The sequence below is a fragment of the Lichenostomus cassidix genome, chromosome 6 (assembly GCF_008360975.1).
Source record: "Lichenostomus cassidix isolate B80296 chromosome 6, HeHo_3.0, whole genome shotgun sequence".
NCBI classification, from domain to species: domain Eukaryota; kingdom Metazoa; phylum Chordata; class Aves; order Passeriformes; family Meliphagidae; genus Lichenostomus; species Lichenostomus cassidix.
In genome coordinates this window covers 32,298,983-32,317,652 of record NC_139487.1, presented here as the reverse complement: position 1 = coordinate 32,317,652, position 18,670 = coordinate 32,298,983, and the positions used below count along the sequence as shown (strand labels likewise).

The 18,670-nt window shown below is 53.5% G+C and overlaps 3 protein-coding genes and 1 non-coding gene across 4 annotated transcripts; 1 reads left to right on the top strand and 3 right to left on the bottom strand.

Annotated features, from left to right (window-relative positions):
* Positions 1-484: 484 nt before the first annotated feature.
* NPFFR1 (neuropeptide FF receptor 1) lies at positions 485-5,553 on the bottom strand. The gene is made up of 4 exons (XM_085064376.1): positions 4,526-5,553; positions 2,457-2,750; positions 1,738-1,837; positions 485-1,387 (listed from the first exon to the last, which is right to left on the bottom strand). The coding sequence occupies exons 1-4, from the start codon at positions 4,566-4,568 to the stop codon at positions 592-594; spliced, it is 1,233 nt and encodes a 410-aa protein (XP_084920502.1). The 5' UTR covers positions 4,569-5,553; the 3' UTR covers positions 485-591.
* Positions 5,554-5,687: 134 nt separating this feature from the next.
* LRRC20 (leucine rich repeat containing 20) lies at positions 5,688-13,018 on the bottom strand. The gene is made up of 4 exons (XM_085064377.1): positions 12,830-13,018; positions 11,585-11,734; positions 9,955-10,122; positions 5,688-6,272 (listed from the first exon to the last, which is right to left on the bottom strand). Exons 1-4 carry the CDS (start codon positions 12,909-12,911, stop codon positions 6,121-6,123), a joined length of 552 nt encoding a protein of 183 aa, XP_084920503.1. The 5' UTR covers positions 12,912-13,018; the 3' UTR covers positions 5,688-6,120.
* An 809-nt stretch (positions 13,019-13,827) lies between these two features.
* Positions 13,828-13,899, bottom strand: TRNAE-UUC (transfer RNA glutamic acid (anticodon UUC)). The gene has a single exon. It is a non-coding gene; the product is annotated as a tRNA-Glu (tRNA).
* Positions 13,900-13,977: 78 nt separating this feature from the next.
* On the top strand, positions 13,978-17,337 carry EIF4EBP2 (eukaryotic translation initiation factor 4E binding protein 2). The gene is made up of 3 exons (XM_085064375.1): positions 13,978-14,173; positions 14,828-15,004; positions 15,087-17,337. The coding sequence occupies exons 1-3, from the start codon at positions 14,035-14,037 to the stop codon at positions 15,116-15,118; spliced, it is 348 nt and encodes a 115-aa protein (XP_084920501.1). The 5' UTR covers positions 13,978-14,034; the 3' UTR covers positions 15,119-17,337.
* Positions 17,338-18,670: the final 1,333 nt, after the last annotated feature.

Genomic DNA, 18,670 nt, shown 5'->3' with positions numbered 1-18,670 from the left:
TCAAGCAGGGACACAATAGCATGGTATGGCATGGTCTAGCCCTGCATGGCTTTGTCCAGCATGGCCACAGCAGTATGGGATGCCTTGGTACAACACAGCCACAGCATCACCCATCCATGCAATGGCCATGGAATGGTACATTCCCCTTGGCCATGATAGCATGGGGTAGCATGGTCCAGCACAATATGGCTTGGTCCTGCCTGGCATGGGCAGTGTGGTTTGGCATGGTCCAGCGTGGCATGGCTTGGTCCAGCACAGTGTGGTGCTGCATGGCTCTCTATGGCGTGGCCAAGCATGGCATGGGATGGCCTGTTCTCCCTCACTTCTCCCAGATCCCTGCATTCCCTGGCTCCAAGCCTGGACTGGGGCTGGGTAAAGGGGGTTCTGGCAGGATCCAGGGGCCTGTGGTGCTGGGGGGCTCAGCTGGGAGCCCTCTTGGATGGTGCCGTGGGGGAAGTGGAGGAGCCAAGCTGGGGACATGGCATCAGTAGGACACACCTTTATTTTGATATCTCTTGGCCACGAGGTGGCAAATCCCCACTTCCCACCCCACAAGCCCTTGGTCCAGCGTTGTTTGGTGGCTGTGGCTCCTCAGCCATCCCATGCAGGGACACCAGTGCGGCGTGGAGCCAGTGGCCCTGACTCAGACACGGCTGGCGAGTCGCTGGTTCGCACCTGGGTGAAGATGCGGTTGCGGGTGCCAAAGAGGGTCCCACGGCCCTGGCTCCGCGGGGTGTAGGGCCTGCGGTGGCAGTGGAGTGAGCAGAGGGGGGCCCTGAACACCTCCTGGAAGCCCCGCCGGAAGTTCTCGTTGAAGTAGCCGTAGATGATGGGGTTGGCACTGCTGTTGAAGAAGGCCAGCCAGTGGGCAAAGGGATAGACGTAGACGGTGAGCAGGCGGAGCTGGGCCTCGCTCAGCCGCCCGTAGTCCGTCAGCAGCATCAGTGTCCAGAGGGGCAGCCAGGAGATGGTGAAGAAGAGGGCAACAATGATGAGCATGTTGATGACCTTGGCCTTCCTCCGGGAGATCCTTCTCCCCTCAGGCTCCTCTCCACCACGGGCCGGTGCCACTGACTTGAAGAGCTTGAAGGCGATGCGGGCGTACATGATGACGATGAGGGCGAGGGGAGCCGCATAGATGTGCGAGAAGAGGACGGTAGTGTAGATCCTCCTCATCCCTGTCTCAGGCCACGCCTCCCAACAGGAGTAGAGAGGGTAGGAGTTGTTGTAGGTGTCCACCATAAAGTGGTGCTCCTCCCTGGTGACAGTCAGGGTGACAGCAGCAGGGCACATGATGAGCAGGGCCAGCACCCAGATGATGGCGATGGTCAGCAGGGCTTTCCTCAGCGTCAGCTTCTGCTGGAAGGGGTGGACAATGCAGCGAAACCTGTGGGAGAACAGAGGGTATGGTGGTAGCTTTGGTCATGTGGTGGGACATCCCTGGGAAAAAGGGCAGCCAGGACCTGGGGATGGGAATGAAGGGTGAAGTGGGTTGCTCTTTACATGTAGCTTTTGGTGGCAGAGATAGGTTGGGCTGACTCCAGCTGTGGTGTTTTCAGCCCAGTGTGGGGAAGAGCACCTTGCTGGAATGCCCCATGGGTAGGTTTGTGGTTCTTCTGGAGAGCTGTGACACATTCCTGACATCCCCAGCTTTCCCACAAGGGAAACCACACAGGACACCTGGACCTGCTGGAGGTGGCTTGGTCCCCACGTCCCCACATTCCCATGCCAACGTACCTCTCCACAGCGATGGCCACCAGTGTGAAAACAGAGGCGGAGACGGACATGCCCTGCACCAGGCCACTCATTTTGCACATGGTGTTGTCAAAGGGCCAACCTGTGAGGGGACACCATGGAGGCTGTAGATGCCTCTGGCTCATTCAGCTCCCTGGTATCCCTATGCACTGTGTTGTTGCTGGCAGATGCTAAATCCTGCCCCTCAGAGGGTCTTGTATGGAGATGGCCTTTAGCGGCATGCATCCTTGGAGAGCCCCAAAATTGGTTAAAAAATGCACATTACACTTAGAAACTCAAGGGGCATGGTGGCTGTCATTTCTCCTACTGACTTTGGGATTCTCAACCAGAAGGACTTTGCTCTTGTTTCTTGACCCTGATACCAAGGCAGTAAATCACACCTCGTAATCAATAAATACAAACCTTGCCCTATGGCCTGGCTGCTTCTGTGGCTGAACCCTCCCACCTCCCTTATCTTTGGAAAGGTCAACAGGCAGAGCTGAGCCAGCATGGGAGAAGGTGGATGCAGGAAGAATAGTTTTTTTCAGTGTTGCTTGATGAAGAACAGCTGAACTTTAAACAAATATGCAAATACAACATTAGGGTCAAACTTATCTTGCCACGGATCGCCAGAACCTCAAAAAAATGATGTTTTCCACTTGTGCATGGGAGACACTTTCTCTCTGTGCCTCATGTCTTACCACTTCCTCTGCTCCACTCACCTGTGATGAGGTTGTCCACCAAGGTGGTGGGCATGCAGAAGATGCCCACCAGCAGGTCACTGATGGCCAGGTTGAGGAGGAACATGTTGGTGACCGTGCGCATCTGGCGGTTCTTCACCACGACGAAGCACACCAGGACGTTGCCGATCACGCACATGAGGAAGATGAAGGTGTAGGCCAGGATGAACATGAGGGCCACTGGGGAGGAATGCTGGTAGTATGCCAGGAAGGTGTAGTTCTCCCCGGAGAGGTGGCTGGTGCTGGAGTTGGGCCACCAGGTGCCATTGGGAGGGCCTGGGGAAGGGAAGGCAGGAAAATGGAGCTGGGAGAGAATAAAGCAGTTATTTCCTTCATTTCTTAATGCCTCAAGAGGCGGCTTTTCATATTTATTCCAGTGCCCAGCCTGGCTGGGACATGTCCTGCTGGAATCATCTCAGTGCCCCAAGAAATCCCCTCTTCCTTGGGTTACACAGCTCAAGTTCTGCAGCACCTTGGCTGAATTATTATTTTACATCATTATTATTTGATACCATTATTTGATATCATTATTTTTTGATATTGTTATTATTTGATATCATTATTATTCATATAATTCTTTTGATGAGGAATTAGAGCAGCCCAAAAGACATCCTGATCTCACGATTTTTTTTAGGGATGATGCATGGAACACAAATCCACGTCCCAATACTTCAGTGCTCCGGCCTTATGGTAACTGCATCTGTGTGGTCCCAGTCATGGCTGGACTGGGAATATCCCTGTTCCTGGGTGACTGCTACTGCTTCTCCTTGTGCTTCCAAGATTTACAATTCAATATTCCACAAAATCTTATTCTTTCTGGCAAAGCTGCAATAACCAAGGCAAAGGGGTTGGGGCAGAGGACACCCTGCCTTCCTCTTACATCTAAACTGATAATTATAATTCTGATAATTGTCTGATCAGAATGGAGGTGGGGTATTGGCATTTTGTCACTACAGATTTAACGGGGAGCAGGTCTGGGCAGCTCCCACCCTTGGGCTTCCCCAGCCTTACGCAGGCAGGGATGCGGGAGGATGCCAGGCGTGGGCAGGAGCTGCCTGCAGCAGCAGCGGGAACTGACTCCGGGAGAATCCAGGCTGCAGTGTTAAGGCAAGGAAAGGTGTAGTTTTTTTAGCTTTAAGGCTCAGCCTAAGCACCTGCAGGTCAACCCTTCTCTGAGACAGCCCTTCAAGGCTGCAGCTGGATCCTCCCCTTCTCCCTGTGCCGATGCCAGCGCTCAGCTCGCCAGCCAAGATGCTTTTCCCAGCCACTGGGACCACCGGCTTCCTCAAAGTTCCAGCAGGCAGGAGGACCCTATCCAACCCCTAATACCCCAGTTCTGGATGCAGGATTTGGGCAACACGTTTCCAGTGGGGCTTCAGAAAGGTGCAGGGGGGGTTTTCAGCCAACACAGGGGAAGGAGCCTCTTGGAGATGCAAGGGAGTAGCAGGATTGAGAGGGTTAGATTCTTCAGATAGTCGGCATCAGATTCATGAACCAGCTTTGTAAGCAGGAGTAATAACAATGACTGTAATGAGATTGCCCAAAACCCGTGATATTGAGCCCAAAACTTTGCTGGACTTTATCTTTCAGGGCTGCAGTGCAGCATTAGCAGGAGGCTGGCATCCTATAGAATCGGAGGTGGTTTTAAAAGCAAGGTGGAAGATGCGGAAAGGAAAATAAGGGTCTGCTGAGCACCCGGTGTGGTGCTGGATGAATGAATGGATAGATGGATGAATGGGCAGAGGGAGGGATGGAGGGGTGGAGGGATGGATGGATGGATGGATGGATGGATGGACGGACGGATGGATGGACGGATGGATGCAAGCGTCCTCAGTTCAGCACTGACATACTGACTCAGTATGTCTCAGACTCAGATATGCTGACAAGGGGATGGAGGGACTGGACGGGGGCTGATGGACCACCTGCCTCTCTGCTTGACTGTGGGAAACCACCGCAGGGAAAGGCTGGTCTGATGGAATAGGGGTCTGGGATGAGGGGTGGATAGCTTTTTGGGGGGATAAAATAAAATCAAACCAGGTCTTGGCACTCACCTCCGCCGTCCCGACCCGGCTCCGGGGGCTGCATCGCTGCCATGCTGGGACTGCCGCCCGAGGGATCTGCTGCCCGGGGAGGGGGAGCAGTTCGCTCCCGTCCCTCCCTCAGTCCCTCCCGCCCGGTCCGGAGCCCCGGTGCCACCGCCGCGATGCCGACGCGCCGGTTGCGGCTGCTCGCCGGCTGCAGCGGAGAAGGGGAGGGGGCGCGGGGGGGAACATCCTCCTATCGCCATGGATACCGGGGGACCCGCACGCAGACCCCGCGGATGAGGCAGCACGGGGGCGGGCAGCCCACGGGGCACAAGGAGAGGGAGGGAGCAGGTTCGCTCCCTGGGGAGGGTCTGTGTCCACTCGCTGCTGCCGAGGTCCCCACACTGATGCTGGCAGCTGATGGCCAGTGTCCCCAGCAGCGCTCCTGTCCATCCCGGGAGGGAAAACACGCCAGGAGCCTCAAGACGAGTGGGGAGATCCCCCATCCATCAACCCATATGCAGGGAAAAGCAACACGATGTTTTGGGATGCTGGTCCTGGCTCCAGGCTCCACTCAACTCCAGCTCCTCCAGCATTCCCAACATCTCTTACCATAATGTTTTACCAAAGTTTGGCAAGTCTAGAAGTCAAGTATTTACAGGATTAACCATTCCTGGCTGTCCCCAGCCAGCATACACCATTGGGAAGTGTTTGTCCCTTAAAAACCCAAAGGAGCAAACAAGGGAGGTGTTTAAACAAGGCATTTTGAGATAACACCTGGGGTTTCTCCCAGGAGTTTTTTTTGCAGGCAGCCAGCTGCTAAGGGACACAGGTGTGCTTGGCAGTGGCCTCCCTGTCACCAAGAAGTAACTCTCTCCAGGACGTTTCTTCCTGGGAGGGGAACCAGCACATCTTGAACACCCAGGAAGTGGGTGCACACTTCTGAGGACACCCACAGGGTGAGCAGCCTTTGGGGACCCACTGGCACTGGGTCACTTTGATTTCCATGGTGGAAAAACAGAAGGGAGAAAAAAATTCCTTGGAAAACAAAGGTTGTTCCAGGGAAATACTGCTTGGGTCTGGGCAGAATCCAGCCAGAGGCTGCACTGAGAAGCTGTGGGGATGTGCGAAGAGGCTTTTATGGACAAGACTGATAATTCAAATTTAATCAGATACAAGCCCCCCGATGTAACAGGAAAGCATTTAATCAGGCACTTGGCACACCACCATGTCAGCAATTCCAGGGGGAGCCCTTACAGCTGCAGGGATGGCCTCCACCATCCTGGCTGCTCCTCACCACCACCCAGGTGGGAGGGATGGAGCTGAACATCCAGTTCCCCCCAGCTTTTCCCAAATCTCCCACCACACCCATTGCAGCTCCTCTGCATCCCCAAAACACGTAAGCGGGACATTCCCTGGCTTGGGATTTGGCAGAGCCATCCCTTCATGGAGGAGCCCTGCTGCTTGCTTTGAATTTAGGAAAAACGAGGCACTCGCTCGGGTTTGGGACCTGCTGGCTGCAGGTTTGGGGCAGAAATAGGGACATAGCAGGGACTGACCTAAGCCAAGCCACTCTCATGGGCAGTCACCCCTCAGGACAGCTCGGGCACCCCGGGATCCTGTCAGGCTTTAGGAATGGGCTCCTCTGGAGACAGCAGCAGGTCGAAGGGAACCAGGGGCCGGACCAGCAGCCGCACCTCGGGCCCCACGGGGTTTGCCCGCAGGTTGAGGCTCCGCAGTGATGCCATGGAGGCCAATTTATCCGTTGGCACCTCTGCAAAGAGAGCATGGAGGTGAGAATCTGTCCTGGAGAGTGGAAGGGATGAAAGCTCCTCTTGATGGACAGCCTGGAGCTAAGCCTGTTCCTGCGGGTCTGCAGGCTTTGATCAAAACAGAAACACAGTGAAATATTAATTTATCCAACTGCTCAAGCAAATGGTTTTTGGTTGGAGTTGATGATATTAGAGTTTTTTCCCAACTTAAATGATCCTGTGATTCTATGGAATGTGTTGGCAAGGTACAAACACCAAGATATTCAATGTGGGCACTGCCCTCTGGTTCTCGCAGTGCTAATAAAACCCCTGCTGGGGTGCTAAACTGGGATTCAAAGACTTATTCCTTGATTTTATTCCCAGTGTTGCAATGCCCAGGAGGCCTCTCCAGGCTAACAGGAGATCATGTGCTCTTTGCCCTTGTTGGACAGGCTGCAAAATGGCTCTCAGCCATCACCCGGCACCCTCCCATTTTGCAATTTCCATGAATTTGGGTGTTGTCCTTTAGAAAACATTACGTTTACTCTGCATTTAAAAAAAGGTGCAGGTCTCCTGGATGGTCCCAATGTGAATCCTCTGAGGGCAGAGGAATGAGACTGATCTGAAAACCTAAACATTTATCTCATTAAAAGGTGATAGATTTAGCTTTTTGCCACAGTTCACAATATTTTGGGCTTGCAAAGCCCACCTGTCTGATTTACCAAACCAAATTTCTTTTAGATTTTGCCACCAGAATGACAAGAGCCTTTTATATCCCAGCTCCTATTTCTTCTGCCAGCACCTGGAGCATAATTGCAGTGTTGTAATTATATCTGGGTAGATGATGATGTGATTTTTAAACCATGAAACTTATATTTTATACTGGAAAAAGACTCAAATGCTTCAATGCCTTTGTTTTTTCTCTCTTTCTCCTCCAGAAAATGCTGCTATTTTCCATATGCATATTCCCTAGGAGTGCATCTCTCATCTTGCAGAGCTTCATATGAATTTTTTTAATAACTCTTCTTCATGGTACATTTGTTCACTGCTATTCTGCCGTATCATTTTGCCTTTTTTTTTCCCCCTTGATGTGCAAAAGTAATATTTTTTCATAGATCTTCCTATTTAATCATCTTCTAGTGCAGTGGAGAATAAGAAGTTTAATCATCTTCTTATGCAGCATGATACATTTAAAAGTGCTTTCACCCATTTTGCTTAAATTAGGGAGTTAAGGAAAGTGTTTTAGGGACCAAGACTTTCCCAGGCTGGGAATAGCTCAGCTCTGCACCTCAGTTGTAGGTAAGGAGCAGTGATTCACCCCTGGCATGAAGGGACAGGCAGGGCACACAGTGTAGCTGTAGAGTTGTGCCATAGGAGCCACGAATTCCTTTAGAAACAACCTAAAGCATCACTTGCTACTTTCCCAATGGATGAGGCTCTTGTGTTTGAGCCTGAATTGTTCATGCTGGCTCCACCACTTAAGCAAAAAACAGGGAGGGAAAAGGCTTTTACATCATTAAAGCAGAGTGTGACGATAAGCGAGTGACACCATTGTGGAATGGTTTGGGTTGGAAGGGACCTTGAAGCTCATCCAGTTCCCCCTCCTGGATGGAGGCAGGGACACCTCCACTGTCCCAGGTTGCTGTAAGCCCTGTCCAGCCTGGCCTTGGACACTTCCAGGGACCCACATCTTCTCTGTGCCAGTGCCTCATCACCCTCACAGGGAAGAATTTCATTCCAATATCCAACCTAAACCCACTCTTAGTTTGAAATGATTCCCCCTTATCCCATCTCAACATTCTCAGGAGGACAAAATTAACTACAGTTGCCCCCAGCAGTGACCTCCCCAGCCTTGGCAGCAGCAATCTCAACATCATCCCTATTAAACCATTAATCAAGGAATAAGGGAAAAAGAAGCTGAAGCTCCAGGCACCAAAACATCCCCATGGATTTGGGAGCTTAAAACACTGATTTGATATAACTCTAATTATCAGGGAAAGAGTTAAAAGCACTGACAGTAATATATACCTAATTACAATCCAGGGTTAAGAGCTGATTTAGATGAAAAGGGTGGCTTGTGGCACTAAATGTCTCCTTTCACAGAGCCCACAGGCTACAGGCAGGCATTAATTAATCTCCTTTTACTCCTGTTTCCCTTTGGAAAACATTACCTACCACCTCCAGTTCAATACGTTTTGCTAGATCACTCAGCCCTTTTGCTGCAGGAGCTTTCAAATCGGGTCTGCAGCCCTGCTAGGAGCTTCTCCAGCATCCCTGGGAAGGCACAGGAGGACAGGACAGCACTGGCACAGCACCACAAACCAGGCGATCTGCAGCCTTATAAACACAAGCTCACATGCAGAGGAGCCTGGAATCTATTTGGGAAGGGCTGGCAGGAACAGTGTGATTGCCCAGGTTTTTGTTTCCTTGGAAAAATGGGCTGAAACCCCCTGGCTTTCTGGTCTCTACCTCTTCCCTTTCCAGAAAATATGTAACATAAGCTCATCTCCCCAATTTCTGCAGCCAGACAACATTGTGTATATTATTCAGACATATCCCTCCAACATTTTAGCTTGAAATTGTTAAATTTTACTCTGTTTTTTATCTTCCCCACATCTGGAAGACACCTCCCAGCCAAAGGGAGCCTGGTGGGAGGTGACAAGCCTGGTAGCTTAGCTCTCAAGCCACCCTCTCCCCCAGTATCAATCTAGATGGGTGCAACCCTGGATGCAGCTTTCCCTCCCTGCATTTTAGCAAGGAAGAAGGCACCAAAAATCTGCATTCCCTTCGTGCAGCATCCTGCTTGCCACAAAATGAGTGAGAAAAATGCTCTTTGGAGACCAGGTCGGATTGAAATCAGCCAATTAAACTCAAAAAGTGATGGAGGGAACTGAAAGTGAGACAGCTCTCTCCAGGAGGTGAGAGAGAAAAGGAGGGTGAGGAAAAGCCAGATCTTTCTCTGGCTCCTATGGAAGCAGTTTTTAATTCCAGTGTTTCTACAGGCACAGCTGGGGAGAAGCTGATGTCATGCTGTTAATAAAACACATGTTGCAGGGAGCAGCTTTCCCAGCAGCAGCTGAAGCAATCCCAGATAAAACAGCAAAATTGACTGGACTCCGATGATTTGCCTCCCTGGGGATCTGTGGGGGCTGTGGGATGCTCCAGCCCTGGCTCTTTGAAAGCTGCCTCCTAAATAAATCCCCTTTTATCTGTCTACGACAGCTGCCTCTTTTGCCCAGGTTTTGGAGACTCCAAAGGCTTCAGCTTTTGCAAACGAATGATTTTCCTGCCGCTGTAGGGCTGAGGGATGAGCATCTCTTACCATTCCTTTAATTCAATATTTAGGGGATTTTGTAGTGTTACAGCTCTTATTTGTTCTGGGAAATGTTCAGGTGGGTTTGTGTCCTCTCTTTGCCTGGCAGCAAACATCCCAGCCTGGCATCCCTGGGGCCGGGTGCTGCAATCTGCTCTGGTTTTTTTAATGAAATCTGGTGATTTTGGGTCACCCCAGCTGGAGCTGCCTTTATGAGCTACATCCCAGCGTGGTGAATAGGGCAGCCTGAATGGGGCTTGATTCCCACTATGCCTGCAACAGCTTTTCCATGCCAGGCAGTGAAACCATTAGGAAAGGCAAGCGGCTAACAAGCCTCTGACTATTTATTTCATTATTTATTTATGTTCCCAGTGGGAAAAGGCCCTCCTCACCTGCGATCTCGTTCTCTTCCAGGTCGATGGTCTCCAGGGTGGGGACGGTGGCCAGGGGCTCCGGGAAACGCCGGAACCTGTTGCGGGAGAGGTTGATGGCCCGGAGGTGCAGCAGCGAGGTGATTTCCTCGGGCAGGCGGTGCAGGTAATTGCCTGCCAGGTTGAGCTCTGGCAAGAGAGAAGGGAGGTGGTGGGATGCAGGGAAAAAGATGGGAAAATAACGAATGCATGGCTTGATTTACAGCCTCTGTCCCCCATGGGCTGCCAGGTCCAGCAGTGTGATTCCAACTCCAAAAACGGGGCCTTTTTTTTGCCATTTTCCATGGTTTGCCATTGTAGTTTTGCCTGCTGGGAATACCACTTTTAGGAGTGATGTTTGTCTGGGTTTCCTCAGGCTTTGCTAATGAAATTGGGCAGCCTTTTGCAAGCAGGGTCTGTAAAAAATAAGGAATATTTCCTCATAAAGTCAGTGCAATTACCTCCCCAATGGACATTTGTCATGGCTTAAGGTGAGCTCTGAATTCATGTGCCTGAACCCCTTCAGAGGAATAAACAGAATGGTGGAAAAACGGTCTTTATGTGTGAAAAATATCTGTTCTACACAGTTCACCCCTCTGTGATGCTTTCCCACCCTAGAAATGGGCTTCTGTGGGGCCAGGAGCAGCAGTCCTGGGAACAGACCCCAAATCACGGTGTCCCGGTGCCCTTCTCCAGTGACACAGGGCTTTCTGCTCTATAAATACCCACACAAGCTGCCCTGCCCCTGCTAATACCTGGTATTTATAGGTCCTGCCTTATTTAGGCTGTCCCCAGCCCTGGGGCGTCTCTCTCCACTGAGATCCAGCATGTTCATCACCAGAGTTATTTGTTCACTGGTGGAGCAAAGCCCTTGCTGGGAAACAAGATCGTATTTTTCCCTTCAGGGCTTGTTGTGCTGTCTAGAAAATGAAAATTGATTTCCTTTGCTCAATGTGCTCCTTTTCCCCAGCCTGAGGGAGTCCTCACAGATGATGCTGCAGCTCCAGAGCCAGGGAAGCCTCCCCAGGCACCCACCCCAGTGGTGTCTGTGTGGTACATTGTAGGAAAAAAAATTGATTTCAGAAGCTGCCAGAGCAGCCCCAGTGCCATCCCCAGTGTTCAATACTGTAGTATTGGATGCTCTGGATGCTTGCATGGCCATTTTTTATCAGATTAGCCTCTGGCTGCTTTCTCTGGGCTCCTCAGGGAGGAGTCCCTGTGGTGCTGATGGTCGTTCACATGTCCTGTCACTGATGTCTCAAGCTGAGAACTAATTAGCCGGCACAGCCTGGATTTCCCCATCTCTGCCATGCCCTTTATCCCCAGGCTCCCTTTTCTGTCCTACTCCATCCCCAGCCCCATCCTTGGAGGGAGCTGGAGGGTGATGAGTGACCCCACAGCAGCCTGACACAAGTTTGGAAGGGTGGGTGAGAGCAGAACCAGTGTGCTCTTCTTTCAAGGGGCAGAAAGGGTAAAGAAAAATGGATTTTTAGGGGTCTGAACTAATGCTTGCAATGAGGTGTGAGCTCAGTGGGGACTCTCAGGTGCCCCCTCTGCAGCAAGCTGGAGGCTTCTTGAGGGTCCTGGGGGATTGAAAGGGGCTGTGCCTTACCTGTCAGCTGGCTGAAGGTGGTGACAAATCGGCTGGTGATGGACTTGAGCTCGTTGTTGGCCAGGGAGATGCGATGGATCCCCTCGGTGACGCTCCTCATGGCTTTGTAGATTCCAATGGGGAAGGTCATCAGCTTGCAGTTGGCCAGATCTGCACTTGGAGAGACCCAGGCACCTCACAGGGCATCCAGCTGGGAGGGAACCATGCTTTCCCCTGGTTTTCCACCCCTACATCCTCGATTTGCCCATCTGAGTGCTGTCTCCTGCCTACACCTCTCCATCACGGGCATCTTCAGTCACCTCCACAAACATTGAGTTTGATCCCATCAGGAATGCCAAGGTTGTTCTGCCTTAGGTGTTCAACTCTAAATTGCATTGCAACCACTTCCAGGCTGCAGTGTCCTTTCCTTTCAGCCAGCCTGTCCATGTCTAATAATTTCAGACATCCCCTGGGCCTTTGTCCCAGATTCCCTGGGGATAGTTAAGCAGCACAGGGATGCTTCTTCCACTGCTGATGGGGATGAAGCAGGGCTTTCCCAGGGCATGCTCCTGGCTGGATTGCTCATGGAGATGGGTGGTTGTCCCATGGCAAGCAGTGGGGACAAGAAAAATATTTGGTGGTGCTTCTCACCTCGTGGTGTTTTTGTTTTGCTCAGAGTTGTTTCTGTTTCCCTTCCTGGGAGAGGCTGGGGATTGAAACCCTGTATCCCAGCCCCAGGATGGGCTCTGCTTCCTGCCCCTTTCCCAGAGCCACTGCGGGGGCAGATGGAGCAAGCTCCATCCTCCCACGTTTCTCTCAGGAGGATGTGGAGAGCCTGAGCAACGAAGCTCCAGCTCCCAGCATACACTGGTTTATATCCCAGGGCTGGGAATCCAGCGGGAATAAAAATGAGTGGCTTTCATCTCTCTCCTTTGATGAACTGCACCCTGCTCTTGGGTATTAGCCTGAAACGGGGCAATTGCAGGAAAACACAAATCTGACAAGGCGACGTGGGGAAAAATCTGCTCCTGCCACTGCTTGCAAGGAGGGACACATCCCATGGGGTTATGTGACACGGCTGGGAACCTTCTCTAACTTTGGGGGGCTGAGGGCCCTTCTGGGGAGACTTTCCCTTCTCCAGAGCCACAGGGAGGGAACGCCAACAGCTTTTTTTAGACCGTGGCAGTGAAAAACAGAGCCCTGCTCCCGGATACCCGATCCTTGTCCGGGGCCCAAGAGGGAGCCAGGACGGAGCGCCGGGCTTACCCAGGGAATCCGCTTTGTTCTCCACCGTGTCGTTCACCTTCCTGGCCACCCGGGCGACCGCCTCGCCCATCCTCTTCTGCATGCGGGCGGCCGGTCCCGCCGGCAGTGCGCTTCGGACTGGGGGATCCAGGGCTGAAGGGAGAAACCAGCCACTCCTGCGTCTCGGGAGAGGGATGCTAAAAATAACCGGCAGGATCAGTGTTCCCGGGGGAGGGAGGGAAGCTGTGCTTGGGCTGGCATGTCCCTCAGGGTTGAGATTCCCAGCTTTCCAGGATGGTACTTTTGGGGTATGTAGATGCGTCCTATTCCCTGGTTTGGGATATAGGGATGTATCCCCTTTCCTGTTATGGGATATGGGGATTAATCTCCTTTCTTGGTTTGGGAAGTGGGGATGCATCCCCTTTCCTGGTGTTGGATAGAGGGATTTATGCCATTTTCCTGGTTTGAGATACGGGGATGAATCCTATTCCCTGCTTTGGGATATAGGGATGTATGCCCTTTCCTGGTTTGCCATAAGGGGATGCAACCCATTTCCTTATTTGGGATATAGGGATCCATTTTCCTAGTTTGGGATATGGAGATGAGTGCTATTGTTCCCTGATATGGGACATGGGGATGCATCCCCTTTCCTGGTGTGGGACATGGGGACACATCCCCTTTCCTGGTGTGGGACATGGGAATGTATCCCCTTTCCTGCTATGGGATATGGGGATGCATCCCATTTCCTTGTTTGGGATTTGGGGATACATACCCTTTCCTGGTGGGAGACATGGGGATGTGTCCACTTTCCTGGTATGGGATATTGGGACGTGTCCCCTATCCTAGTCTGGGATATGAGGATACAATCCCTTTCTTGGTTTGGAATATGTGGATGAATCCCTTTTCCTGGTGACTTTATTCAGCTCGGCCTAGCCAAAAAGTTTTGGCCGAAGGAATCCTGGATAGGACGGGATGGTAGATCACCCCCTCCACATTCCCCCCCCAAAAAAAGTGGTTACTTCCCACGCCGGGAGTCGAACCCGGGCCGCCTGGGTGAAAACCAGGAATCCTAACCGCTAGACCACGTGGGAGGCGCGGGCAAGGCGGCGCGGCGCGGCGCCTGCCCCCTGGCGGCGGCGGGGGAGGGCCGGGCGAGGCGGGGCCGGGGCGGGGCAGCTCCGCCCGCGCCGCTCGGCGGGGACAAAGCGCGGGGCCGAGCGGGGGCCATGTCGTCCGCAGGCGGTCGCCAGCCCAGCCAGAGCCGGGCCATCCCCACCCGCACCGTCACCCTCAGCGACGCGGCGCAGCTCCCCGCCGACTACTGCACCACCCCCGGCGGGACGCTCTTCTCCACCACGCCGGGAGGTAAAAGCGCCGCGCCCGCCGGGGCCTCCGGGGGAGCGCGCCCGGGCCAGCCCGCCGCGTGTCGCGGGCATATCGTGTCTATCGCGCCCCTATCCCCTCTCTGTGTCGGCTGTACATAGCGCTTGCCGCTCGTTCTCCTCGAAGCGGACGCTCGGAGATGGGTTTGTTATTTTTCCGGGACGTACCGGTAGCGCGGAGCGTCCCGGCGGGGCGGCAGCTGGATCCCGGGACGGGCTGGCAGGAAGCTCCCGGTGGGACGCGGGTACCGGAGGCTCGATGCCTCGGCCCTACCCCGCCCGGGCACCCCGGGGTCGTGACACGCCTCGTCCCTGTGGGGGCGCCAGGGACACGTGGTATTTCGGGGTGCCACATCCATCGGCATCCCCGGGACGCGTTCCCACCCGTGCCGTGAGTTTGCCAGCTCTCTGCGCCGGGACAGCCGGGACCCAGTTGCCGGCGGGGTGTTTCTCCAGCGCCGAATTATCGCCTGTCGTGCCCAGATAAGAGCGGGCAGAGCGGCGGCGCGCACCCCCCTGCCCTCCCCGCCGATCCTTGGCGGAGAACCTTGGCCAGGGCGCTCGTCCCGCCGGGAAACTCCCTCAGCAAACAAGCGCTGCCGAACCGGATTCCCCCACTCTTCCGTCCTCCCCTCAGGCACCCGGATCATCTACGACCGCAAGTTCCTGCTGGACCGCCGTAACTCTCCCATGGCCAAGACCCCACCGTGTCACCTCCCCAATATTCCCGGCGTCACCAGCCCCGGCGAGGTCGGCGAGGAGCCCAAAGCAGACACCAACAGCTTGAACCACCAGGAGGGCAAGCCATCCATGGGTAAGGGACCCCCAGGGCAGAGCAGGGAGGATTTGGGGTGGGGGATGACCCCCCTAACGCTGCTCTCCTTGCCTCTTGCCAGGGGACGATGCTCAGTTCGAGATGGATATCTGAGCAGGAACCACGGAGAGGCAGCGACTCCCCAGACCTGTGCACCCCCATTCGGCTTAGCAGGATCCGTCCCGGCACGGCAGAGGTGGCAGTGGTCTCCACCAGCATCCCCTTCCCTAACCACCTTCCCCACGCCTTTTTTTTGGGGAGTGCAGCTCTGCCTTCTCCCCTTTGTGGGTGACCGGTCCCAGCATGTGCCAGATGCAGCATCCCTTCTGGATCTGGCCCTATTCCTCCTCTTCCCCCCGCCAGCAGCCTGATCTCCGCCAGGCTTCTTTTTAAAACATCCCTTTGCCTCTTTGCTGCCTCGTGCCTCCCCAGAACCCCCTCCTGTTACCCAAACCTCCCACTGCCGGCAGCTTGGTCTTCCAGAGCTGTGTCACCCACTCTGTCCCCTTCTGGAAAATTTGGGCAGCCTCTTGGGAGGAGGGGGAGCCAGTCCTAAAATCATGTGCCCTCTTGCACCACCCCAGGGAGGGTATTTTTTGAGTTGCCCTGGGATGTGTTGGCATTCAGCAGAGGACAACATTGGGAGCCCTTTCCCCTTGGTGCTCCAGGGGCCCAGTGTAGTCCCCGATGGCATCAACCAGCTCGCACATCTCTCTTACCCGGATTTCTTCCATCTTGGGCTGTGTCCCTGACCCACCAGCCAGGACTCACAGCGACGTAGCAATGTGTTACAAAACCCCCTTGCTTTTATTTTTTTGGTACTAAAAAGGGGCACTTTACTCCCAACGACTTTTTCCGGGCTGGGGCCGAGTGCCTCTGGGAAAGTGCTTTGTAGTGCTCGGGTTTTTTTTACCCCCCAGCCCTTTAAAATGTGAATCCTACAGGGGGTCGCTCCCCCTGGCGCCATTGGATGTCTCAGGAATCACTGGGTGTCCCTGGGGGCTGTGGGGCTCGCCAGACACCGCAGGCATGGGGCACTCTGCTCACAGGGTGCTGCCATTGGTGCTGTCCTCTGCTCCATTTTCAGGATGGGACTTCTCCCAGCCGGATCATGTTGTCGTGAATAAAGCATTTCCACGTTAACCTCCCTTTTGCCAGCCTGGCACAGCGTGGCCATCTTGAGCCACCCCTGGGGATGGGGTTTATTTTTCCCCCTCTCTCCGTGTGACTCTTGCCTAGAGCAGCGCTGGGTGAGGCCCTGCATGGCCGCAGCGGTGCCAGGCTGTGCACCCCAATCCCACCAGCCCCCCAGTTTTGATTTTTTACTGCCTGTTGGGAGCCATCACCAGCTCCCCAACCTTCTCAAGTGCCATTTTATCAGCCCCCACCTGAGTGCCTGCTCCATCCATCCATCCTCCCTCCCTTGCTGGGGTCACCCCACCTCGGAACCCAGCCCTGGGGACCCGTGCTGGGGACGGGGACATCCCACAGGCTTTGTGCACTTTCCATCCCGTAATTTATTTCTCTAGGTGTGTTTGGCACGGGGCGGCGCTGGTGGCGAGCTCCCATCTTCCAGCTGCTTTTCTCACAAGGAGGGGGCCGCCCCTCGTTTTGGGGCTGGGGGACGAAAAAGCAAAAGCAGAACCCCAGGGAATGGGATGCCTTTCCCATCCTTTCCCTCGCATGGGAGGCGAGGTGAACGCATAGCCCAGCCGCCGTAGGCGCACGAGTGAGTGAGTGCGAGTAGAAATATGTATATGCGTGTGGGTGGGTGGTGATAAGACACACACAAATATATATATTATATATAGATAAATATATTTTCCTTGAAGCGAAGATCCTAGGAGGTCGCTTAGGCCCTCGGATCGAGGGAGAGGCAGGGGCGGGGGGCGAGGACACCCTTGGCGGAGCGGGGACGGCCACCGTGGATGCAGGAACCCGGCGCCCCCGGCACAGCTGCTCGTTTTGGGAAACCTGCTCTGCAAGCCAAAAATAATTAGACAATATCCAAGGACAGCGTGACTTAACGGACAGGAGCCGGAGGGAAACCATTTTTGGTTTTTTTTTTCCTCTGAATGCCCCCTTTCCCAACCTCCTTTTGTCTCCGTTCCCCATCCCAGTGACTTTCTCCCGGTTCTCGTTTGTAAGCGGGCTCGGGGCTGAGCAGGGAGAGGGTGCCTGGCCTCACCGGGGCGTTCCTCTGCTAGTCAGGGGATCCATTTGGGATTTCTATTGTTTTTTACCGTCTCATCAAGCAGGTGTTTGGGAGGAGAAAAGCTCTCGCCAGTGGTTGCTGTTACAGTGAGATCAATAAAGATCTTGGTTCTACTAAACTGAGGTGATTTGGTCTGTGATTCAGGGGTTGGGGGGGATTTTCCATTCCCTTTGGAGCAAACCTCTGTCTTGGGCCATCCCCCATTATGCCCAGAGAGCAGGGGAGGGTCAAACCCAGAAACAGCTGCTGAGGGTTAAATTACAAAATGTCACACACAGAGAAACCTGATTTTCCCATAGGTCTCACATGTGCAAAACTGCCCCAAACTGATAATTTGTCCTGTCTCCAGTTGTGGCTGCCTCATCCCTGGAAGCATTCAAGGCCAGGTTGGACAGGGCTTGGAGCAAGGTGTCCACCACCCTGGCCTTGAGCCCTTTGAGGGATGGGATGCCATTAATATATGTCAATATATTATCATGGAATATATATTTTTAAATTTTTAAAATCAGGCTGGTCTCTTTTATACCATCCACTCTAATTGGGGAGGGGTCTGAGAAGCAAAAGCATTTCCCCCCTGCCTCAGGCACTGAGGGATGGGCAGCAGCAGGATGTTTCCTCCCTCTGCCTACAAAGGATACCCCCAAATTTTTGTGGGTGCCTCAGGAAACCACCAACATCCCTTGAGGACACCTCATCTCTCTGTGTGAAATACCACAGCAGCACATCACATTCCCAAAGCATTCAGATCACAGGGGGGAAGCTGGGAGGGTTCCAAGGGTCTGGGGGGCTCTTGGTGCACCCTGGTTTGGCTGCACACGGAGTGGTCCTGCCATGACCTCCCGTGGATTCTGCTCTTATTGCAGCAGTTCAGTTCTGCAGCGTCAGGGAAATTTGGAGCTTGCGTACAGAGAGGAACACGACGGAAAAAGTGCTGACGAGGCATTTGGGAACTTCTCTTCCCTGGGTCTGGTTTTGCCCGTGCAATGCCAGTGACAACGGGTTTCCTTCCAAATTTTGGGGTGTTTTTTTTTGTTCATCCCAGCTCCTGAAACTCTCACAGTGAGGGGGGTGTGTGTATGCCTGGATTTTGATGTGGTTCTCCCTGAGGAGCTTCTAGATGATGATTAGGGAATCTGAAAATGGAAAATTAAATTAAAATAAATGTAAAAAGTTATAAAATTTCAATCTAGGACTGTAAATGCAGCAGAGCAGCTGAAGGCAGGGTATTTTGGCTGAGGTGGAGGCTGGGAGCCTGGCTAGGATCTCAGATCCTGATGAACAAACTTTCCAGCCCTGCTTTCCAGCCGTTACCATTTTCGGACTAGCTCTGGGCTGCGTTTACATTCCTGGCCCTCCTTCCCAGTGCCGGTGAGCATGTTAATGCCATTTTTCTCCTTTTCCTTTGGCCTGTTGGTGTCCTATAAGCACTGATTTGGAGAAGCATGGCAGCC

Coding starts and splice junctions, on each gene's coding strand:
- NPFFR1 (XM_085064376.1), bottom strand. CDS start 4,568: ATGGCAGCGATGCAGCCCCCGGAGCCGGGTCGGGACGGCGGAG. Junction 1,838..2,456: donor GGTGGACAACCTCATCACAG/GTGAGTGGAGCA, acceptor GTCCCCTCACAG/GTTGGCCCTTTGACAACACC. Junction 1,388..1,737: donor GTGGCCATCGCTGTGGAGAG/GTACGTTGGCAT, acceptor GTTCTCCCACAG/GTTTCGCTGCATTGTCCACC.
- EIF4EBP2 (XM_085064375.1), top strand. CDS start 14,035: ATGTCGTCCGCAGGCGGTCGCCAGCCCAGCCAGAGCCGGGCCATCCCC. Junction 14,174..14,827: donor CTTCTCCACCACGCCGGGAG/GTAAAAGCGCCG, acceptor TCCTCCCCTCAG/GCACCCGGATCATCTACGAC. Junction 15,005..15,086: donor GGAGGGCAAGCCATCCATGG/GTAAGGGACCCC, acceptor GCCTCTTGCCAG/GGGACGATGCTCAGTTCGAG.
- LRRC20 (XM_085064377.1), bottom strand. CDS start 12,911: ATGCAGAAGAGGATGGGCGAGGCGGTCGCCCGGGTGGCCAGGAAGGTG. Junction 10,123..11,584: donor CACCTTCAGCCAGCTGACAG/GTAAGGCACAGC, acceptor CTCTCTTGCCAG/AGCTCAACCTGGCAGGCAAT. Junction 6,273..9,954: donor GGAAGAGAACGAGATCGCAG/GTGAGGAGGGCC, acceptor CTCTCTTTGCAG/AGGTGCCAACGGATAAATTG.